The sequence below is a fragment of the Gavialis gangeticus genome, unplaced genomic scaffold (assembly GCF_001723915.1).
Source record: "Gavialis gangeticus isolate Ggan-Ray unplaced genomic scaffold, GavGan_comp1, whole genome shotgun sequence".
NCBI lineage: Eukaryota > Metazoa > Chordata > Crocodylia > Gavialidae > Gavialis > Gavialis gangeticus.
In genome coordinates this window covers 56644971-56653735 of record NW_017729025.1, presented here as the reverse complement: position 1 = coordinate 56653735, position 8765 = coordinate 56644971, and the positions used below count along the sequence as shown (strand labels likewise).

The following is an 8765-nucleotide window of genomic DNA, read 5'->3' as shown; positions in this document are numbered from 1 at the left end:
ATTAAAAGCGCATAATTTGTGACCAGGGTGAAAAGCATGATCTAGATGACCTGCCACACACTGCAAGGAACTCTGTGGCAGAGCCAAGGAGAGAATCCAATTCTCCACAGCTGTGTTCAGTTGTGAGCTACCCAATCCTTTTCTTCCAGTAGTGGTGGGTTTTTGGAGGACTCCGCCTCTCTCAAAATTGTGACGTTTTATTAGCGGGGATTTTTTTCCTCCAAAAAATGAGTTTTGTGCTTAGCACTCTGAGGCTGACAGTACCCACTAGAACTAGGCAGAGTGTACGTGCAGGAAATGTGGACATTTCCTCCATATCGCTTGGCTAATGCAAATCAGTCTTGATCTGCATAAAGCCCTTTCAGTTCTTCATGAAGCCCTTTTAGTTCTAGACTCCTTTTCGCAAAAAATTCCAATTAAATACCTCATTGAGTCCTGCAGTCCCTCCTGGCCCCTTCATATTTCCGTCTCTGAACTAAAATCCCCTGGTTTGTAACAACCACTGCCGTTCCAGTCCTGGGCCCCACTTAAGCTGGTATTACCAAACAAAGAGAGCATGGGCCTGTTACACCTGAGTCTCTGTTGAGCAAGATAAACTTCTGTATCATGTTTTGACAGAACACCACTGTGCAGGACGGAAACATACTGATATGAAATAATGTTACTTTACAGGGATCAAATACTATTAGGGAAATTTGTGTGTCCTAGAAGCCAGGATCGTTTGGGCATGGGAACCTTTAGAAAAGATTGGATAGGTAGAAACCCTAGCTCTTGTGCATTTTTGAACACATGACTATGCCTAAAACAACTACAGCTGATGTTAATAATTGATAAAGCACTATTATACTACTGAGCACCCAGATGACTTCTGTAGGGAAAACACAAGCTTGGGTTAGGGTTGCTCCCAAAGAGCTTAGGTAAAGAACTTTTTACAAGCTTGAACAGGTGTGGACTGTCTCTCTGGACACAAAAAAGAGGTGAAGGGATAGAGTGTGGCTTAACAGAGATAGCCTAGTTATGCTGTATAAAGGGCATTCTCTCCTGTCCTTGAGAGAAGTACACAGACTTGACTCAGAGGTCCTGATGACATGCAAAAAGCCTCCTCAGGAACCTTAGGCATTTGTAAGGTTTGAGGTCTAGCCAGCACTGAGAGGCTCTTCTAGCCTGGGGCTAGATGACACAAGCTGCTTTCCTTTGTTTTCATTCATTTTGTTTTTCTCTTCTTCTTCAACAGGATCTTCTGTTTATAAGCTGTTATTACCTGACTGTCAGTATGAAGGAGAGCAGGTGCTGGTGCTGACAAAGCAAGCCCTCAGAATACCTGGGCACCAAGGCCCACTGTTATGATGTTACTGCACACAGCTGTGTCCATTGCTCACCTCAAAGCGTGGCAGGAATGTGATTTGAGTTGAGGCTCCTCCCAGGTCCAGAGTCCCAACTGTCTGCTGGTTCTGGCCATATAGCTGCCCTGTGGAAAATAACACAGACTAGCCCACTATATTCACATTGCAAAATTGGAGACTGCTGTTTCATGGAGACTGTCATGTTTTCAGTGGTTTACAGCTCCAAGGGAGGGGCTGATTTGGCCTTACAGGTTCGATAGTCAGAAATACACACAATGAAGATGGAAATCCCAATGTAAACTTTGTCTCAGTAATATACTGGGGTGATATCTGGACAACAGCAGAAACAGAAAGGATGGGCTTTTCCTTTCTCCCCCTTACACACGCACATACTTGATTCCAACTTCATTTCCATAGAGCTGAAGGAGGGTAAATCTCTACATATCCAACACACTGTGTGGAGGTATAATCTAGCAGGCTATAGAGGAGGATATGTACAATCCCAGGATTTAGCTAACTCTTGGGGAACAAAAGGAGGGAGGGGCAAACACTCTGAGCTCCAGCTCCAACTTCTACTATTTCCTTTCAGATAGGCACAGCCTCATCTTCCAGTAACTCAAATGTTTCCTGGACACTGCCTCTTTTCTCTGTTACCAGATTGCATTCTTGGAACTTATTTTGGGCTAACTCTTGTCCTGCCTGGCAAGGTTTAGGTACTAACAACTCCCCCATTACTCTACTTCTGCTGTTCAATTCCCAATGGGTTTTAAACCATTTTACAACCCTTTTCTACCTCTTTCAAAAAGACTGACATAAGCATTCCCCAGTTACAAGGCTTGGATCTAGTTGTTTGGACAGCTAGATCTAGCTGTTTGGACAGCTGTGCCTAGCTAGTACAGCCCTGAGCAGGGTCTCAGAACGCTTCAGCCCAGCATTCCTTCTTCCTGTTAAAGAAGCAGTGCTCCAAGCAGGATTTTGCCATTTTCTGCACAAAAAAATTCCTTGATTTTAGCTCTGCTTCCACAATGGAGAGGGGAGGGAGAATAAGCCAGCTAGGGGAGTGAGGAACAGAGACTGAATCCCTTCTGTGGAAGTGATTCAGTTCAGGGCAAAATCATCCAGAGTTAATTACCTGTCAGAAAATTCACAGTGATCCAGGCTAAAATTCCTACAAAAAAGGGGGGGAAAAAAAAAAATCACTGAAACTGCTATTTGCCACCCCTTCATCCCCTTTGGACAGGTCTGTCAGGATTTGTATAGCATTAGGTGCTTTTCAGATAAACAGGTGCCTGCCCCAAACATCTCAGCCTACTTAAACTTACCACAGAATGACACGTGTAAAAGATGAGAATCACATGAGGAGACAGTGCGGTGCGGTTTACTTGTGCCTGTGTGTAAGCAAGAACTGGGCCCACAATCATGATGATGACACAAACGGGCACAGAATTAAGGCAGCACATGCAATTTCCTTTGGGCAGTAGCTGACTTTTATGAACTTAAATCCCTCACCTGAAAAGTAAATACACATCCCATCTCAAAACACACAACTATGCCTAAAATAAAACAAAACTGATGTGGAGTATTGATAATGTATTATACTACTAAGCACCCAGGTAATTTCTGCTGGAAAAATCCAAGCTTGAGTCCAGGGTTAAACTGTTTCCAAATAGCCGAGATGTATATTAAGTGTCTGTACACGGCAAAACATGAAAATCTCTTTGTCTACTTCGGCCACTGAATTTGGCATTGGGACTGGGTAGTATCTGGGTAAAGACCACTGGTGAGATGCCAGCTGAAAGTAGTGGTTTGGGGAGGAAACTTCAAAAATAAAAACTGCTGAAGGCTCTACTGCCTTCTGTTGGGCCTAACTAATACACTATTTCAGAGAGACAAACTTTTATAAGCCACAGCTTACTGTCTTGTGAAAGCTTATGCCTCTGAATTAGTCTATAAGGTATCACTCTGCCCTACCTTCTATATGACTTCAGACTACATGGCTAACTACTTCTCTCTACATGCTATTATCACCCTTATCATTCCTATCTGTTCTTCCTTCCATTATTTGCAGACTTATACCCCTTCCCCATTGCCTGTCAGCTAACCTCACCTACCTATACATCAGTTTGTTCTGCAGACTGATCATTTTGTCTGATTTTTACAAAGCACCCATCAAATTGGCAATACATTTGTGGCAATGCAATGCTCAGTACTGAACATAACACCCCATAACACCATCAGAAATATATAAAGAAGTCTTATTGCCTCCCTATTGTTTGAGATGAAGCTTTTGGATATACAGCCAAAATTCAGATTGGTCCATTTTGTGGCTATGCCATATTGCAAATTCATTTCTACGGCTATGCCATATTGCAAATTCATTTCTAAATTGCCGGCCACTTTACCCCATTATCTTTTGTAGCCATTCCTCTGCTTTTGTTTCTTGGTTACTTGATTAGCTGCAGTTTTCCAAGATGAATCTTGTTTTATTACCTTCCCAGGTTTCCAGTCCCTCATAGGTTCCTATGTAATATTTCTCTCCTCAGTAGTATTTGCAATGCTTCCAAACAGTTATTTGCAAATTTCATTAGCTGGTCTTTTAACTCATGTTTTGAATTGTTAATGAGACATGTAACAAAATGAGTCCTGAGAGCAATCTCTTCAGTGCTTATTTAGCACTTTCCAATGGTGTCATACTTTGCTGCTTGCCCACTTTAGCTTGTCAAAGATGGCAGATTACTGTACAATCTTTACTCCTACCACTATTCATGGGCAAGCACTCAACTGTTCAGGCTCCTTGTATTGTAGATTTGAAGATGTATGAAGCAGTGACCCTGGCTATTTTTGTTCACCTAGTACCAGATATAGGCTTCTTCTCTGGTAGGATTCTCTCTACATCATACAGTGTCCTTATTAACTCTTTGCCTGCCTGCATTTGTAGCTGAAATAGCTACCTGGGTAGTTGAAATTCCACGAATGCAACTGTATCTGGTGGTTCCAAATATCTTGACAGCCAGCCATAGTCTGTTCCTTCCTTCAGTCCAGGGGACTATTTCTCATTCCTTCTTGCTTCCATAGTTATTTCTGTCCCTTTTGCTCTCCCCACTCCTGCCTTCTCAACACCCACCTTCATAAGATCCATCCATGATGCTAACACTATTGTCTGGAACGAGAAACGGTGATTCCTCAAAGACTTCTCTCACCTAAGGGAAGAGCAGAGATTATTAAATTGTCTGGGCCTGGGGTCTGGCTCTGCAACGAAGGAATTAGACAAAGCTTCCCCTTCCCTCCCAGGCTATAAGTAGTAAGGCAAGAATGTCCTTGGCAAAGCTTTCCCATCCTTCTCAGGATGCCAGAAAGAAAAGAAGGGCACATACTGGGTCCCCTCTCCACACACCACCTTGCCTATATCAAGGCAGCAGGATCTCAAAGTCACAGCAGGAGGGTTTTGGGATCTGTGAGTTATACACCCTTATGGAATTACAGCTATTTTTCCCACAGCTGAGACTCTGGCATGGCAAAGAACATGGAGAAATGAACCGTGAAAGATGCTGTGTGAAAGACCTCACTACTGAACAAAGATGATCCTTGGTATCATTACCTCCAGGAGCAGAGCCTGGGCTTTCTGCTCCGATAGCAGCCGCAGCCCAGCAGTAGCTTTCAACACCACTGGGGTCTTCTTCCAATGACTTCGTGGCACAGCTTCTTTGGCCATTTCCAACAGTATTCTGACAGTTTCTGCACCCTAAAATTAAATGGAAGCTGTTTTTTCCCCCCACACTGTTTTCTCTATTGAGCAGAAAGCAGGATTCACTTCACTATCACCTCTTTCATCTTAACTACTAGAGAAAATACAGAGTGAAGGGAAGTACACACAAAAGGCCAGCAGCATGCTCAGATTTCACAGTGACAGCCCCCTCAGAAAAACCAGAGAGAGATTAAAAAAGCAGATTAACCATCAAGCATGAGGAGACACCTGTTTACAGAGCTCTTGTCAGAAGAGGGAATTTGACTTGTTTGCTCATGGAATTTTAAGCTTTAATTTTTTGGGGGAAAAGTCAAATATCTTACAAATCTTGAAGTCATGCAATACAATACCACCATTTTTTCTGAAGTAATTACTGCTGTAAGAGGCAAGGGAGAAGGAAGGGTGAGGGTATTTGTGGATTTCCACTCAGTGCAATGTAACAGTGAAATGAGATAAGAATGCCAAGTTGGTGAATAGCAAATAGTGTGATTAATTTCAAATGGTGAAAGTGGAATTGTACAAGGAACTGGATGAACTAGCACAAAGTCTTCAACTACTTAGTATATTATAGCATTTTGTGCAGGGTAGCAGCAGTGAACATTTCTTTGTGAAATATTTTGCTGTTCCTTTATGGGCAGTTTCACTCCTCTGCAATGTTACCATCTGGTAAAACTTCAGGAAGCTGATTGCTGCTGACATGGAAGCAGAAGATAATTAAAAAAGCCATTCACTCTTGCCTGATATTTCATGTTCACAGAGTCTCCCTCAAAATGAATTCCTATAACATTAAATTAGCAGGATGTCATCAGTGTACCAACTACCCTATCACAAGAGTCAGAGACCATCGGGGAGAGAGGAACCAGGCTGCCATTCTCCATCATGTCCTCCAGCCTGTGCACAAGGTCACATGTGGTTTCTGAAACCTCTGGCAGCACTCCCCAGCACTGGCTCCATATAGCAGAGTAGCAGGATTCTTCAGCTGCCCTATCCTGTTGATTATTGCTGCCTCACTAAGGTAGCCATGGCTCCTTAGATATCACTTGAATGTAACAAGGGTGAGACTAGCTCTCTAAAGAGAAGGAAGAGCCCTAAGGAAGTTTTTTACCTTCCTCTCCAGCAAAGCCTTATGCCTATTTGTTACTCACATTTTGCATTAATAAAACCAAACCACAAGAGAAGGTAATCATGTTTCTTTATAGTGAATGTTTATTCAATCCATCTGGTACTGGGTTTGCGCTTTACCACTTCATAAAGTCTTCTTGTCCCATTCTCCTCTCTTTAAAGCTAAAGCACACATATTCACTGAGTGGCCTGACAACAGACTCACACATGTATTACATTGTGGGATAAAGTGTTTTTTATGTACCAACCCAAGTTTCTTGCTGCAGAGAGTAGGATGCTGAACAATGGTTTGAAGTTGCAGCAAAGCAGGATTAAATTGGTTATCAGGAAAAACACTTCTTCATTATTAAAATGGTGAGGCAATGGAATAGACTGCCTAGGGAAATTGTGGACTCTCCAAAACTGAAGGTGTTTAAGAAGAGGTTGGACAACCACCAGTCAGGGATGATACAGGCCTAGCTACACCTATGTTCTACCATGGGTATTTCCCATGCTTCTGGGCTTTGCTGGCTGCCTCCTCCCTGCCTTTCTGCTACATGTGTCAGGGTGTCTGTAAGTCTTCCTCAGAGGCACTGGGTCTCAGCTGCAGACAAGACTGGGGATTTGGACTCGGAGGGAGGGGCGGCGGGGTGCCACTGCTCCTGCTGGTACTTAAAGCCAGAGGTTCCTGGGTACAGGATCTAGCCCCTCTGCTCAAGGTCAGACCCAATCACCGTATCTGGGGTCAGGAAGAAATTTTACCCCATTGTCAAACTGGTATGGCCTGTGGTGGGTTTTGTCTTCCTCTGCAGCAGGGTAAACAGCCCTCTACCTGAGATTTCTTGAGGGTATATTAACAACCTTTCATAGAAGCAGGATGTTGGCTGCCATGGTTCCCCTGATTTACTTGTGCAGGTTAGGGTGTTATTTCTTGTGTTGTGTCAGGGTTGATAGTATTTTTACGAAGAGTTTAGATTATGGTTGTATGGGATGACTTGGATAGGGATGATCCTGCCTCAGGCAGGCGGCTGGACTACATTACCTCTGGGGGTCCTTTTCAGCCCTAATTCTCTATGATTTTATGAAAAGGAATGCAAATAAACCAAGTGCCTGTACTTCCGGAGGCTTAACATTAAGAAGCGTGCCCAAGGCAGAAAGTGATGGAAAGTAGATCAGGTAGGCAGAATACAGAGATCAAAATTACTTCTTGTTATTGCTGACACTTGTCAGGTGTCTGTGAAAAATACAAGGAACCCTGGGAGGCATTAGAAGATTGGTACTAGACTGACTGTCTAATTCATAGTTCCTCTGAGTGATTCTATAATCATTTGCCCATCTCTAGATCTTCCTTCCAAAAATTGTACCACTTCATAAAGAATGAACTGGTCTTCACAACAATTACGTGAGGTAGGTGACTATTACCCCCATTTCAGAGATATGGAACCAGAGAGGCAGAAAACTAACATGACTATACAAGGTCACACAGTGAATCTGGGGAAGAATCAGAGAGAGAATTCAGATCTCTTAACTCCCAAGTTTTAGCCCTCAAGATGATCCAAAGAATTACTGTCTTGCTGCTGTTGGAATCTTCAACCAAACATTCCTTAACAAGCATGTGCATTAAATTTTGAAACTTGAATGGTTCAATATAGGGTAGCAGTTCCGAATATTTTCTCCTAGTAGAACTGACCTCTGACTGGAAATATGAATGGGAGTCATCCTCAACTATGTTCCCTCTTTTCTCATCCCCCATTTGTTTCCACTTTCCTGTTCTCTCCTTTCTTTTGTGAATCTGTTCTCTTATCAGTGACTGATTGCCTTCCTTCTCTGTTCTCCACTTACCAGCAGGCAAAACTGGTGTTCAAGCTCGGAGTGAAGGATCACTGATGGCTCAGTGGGTTAGGCCACCTGTATTCTTGCAAATATTTCATAGGCAAGTACCATGGCAACAGAGAAGAGAAACTGGGTTGTTGCCTGAGCCTGCAGGCTGTTTTACTAGCTGCTTCCACATGGCTAGTTCCATTAGGAGCTGCTGCACAAGTATAGAGTCAGGTGAGTGGCTTTAAATAATGTGTTCTGGTTTTAAGTTAGGCCAAGGGTAGATCAGATTTAATCAGCCTCCATTCCCAACACTCCTCTTCTATGCCTCAAGACCAAATGCAACAGCGAGGTGTGCATATGCACAGACACACACACCTTTATCTTCCCACCCCATGGTGAAATGGATGTAAGCGTTTGCATTGAACTTCCTTGTTTATAAAACTGATAAACCTAGCTATGGAACCCTGAAACTGTGCAACTGTTTTACAAAATATTTGCATTCTGTGTGTCTGAAAATGACTCTTACCTGCTTTAAAGCTTCTACACTAACTTTCCACAGCAAAGCTTATTAAAAGACAATTGCTCATTCAAGCTTTGCCACCTGCAAACTTTAACTTTTTCATGGTTCATATCTTCAAGTTGTTCCTGAACAAAACCCTCCCATTTTTCAAGTTAGCAAAACACGCTTTTCTTCTTGGTAACAGAAACTGAACAAATTTGTTTCTTCAACATTTCCAAGAAAAAAAGATCACTTC

The 8765-nt window shown here is 42.8% G+C and overlaps 1 protein-coding gene across 4 annotated transcripts in view; it reads right to left on the bottom strand.

Annotated features, from left to right (window-relative positions):
- Positions 1–8765, bottom strand: part of ENTPD5 (ectonucleoside triphosphate diphosphohydrolase 5) — a 55666-nt gene that overhangs the window by 18687 nt on the left and 28214 nt on the right. For all 4 annotated transcript variants that reach the window (XM_019518847.1, XM_019518846.1, XM_019518845.1 and 1 more), the window contains exons 4-7: positions 4942–5085; positions 4468–4543; positions 2476–2511; positions 1380–1468 (exon numbers count right to left, since the gene is read on the bottom strand). In XM_019518847.1, coding sequence (XP_019374392.1) covers positions 1380–1468; positions 2476–2511; positions 4468–4543; positions 4942–5085 — 345 coding nt within the window. The remainder of the gene's footprint in view (positions 1–1379; positions 1469–2475; positions 2512–4467; positions 4544–4941; positions 5086–8765) is intronic.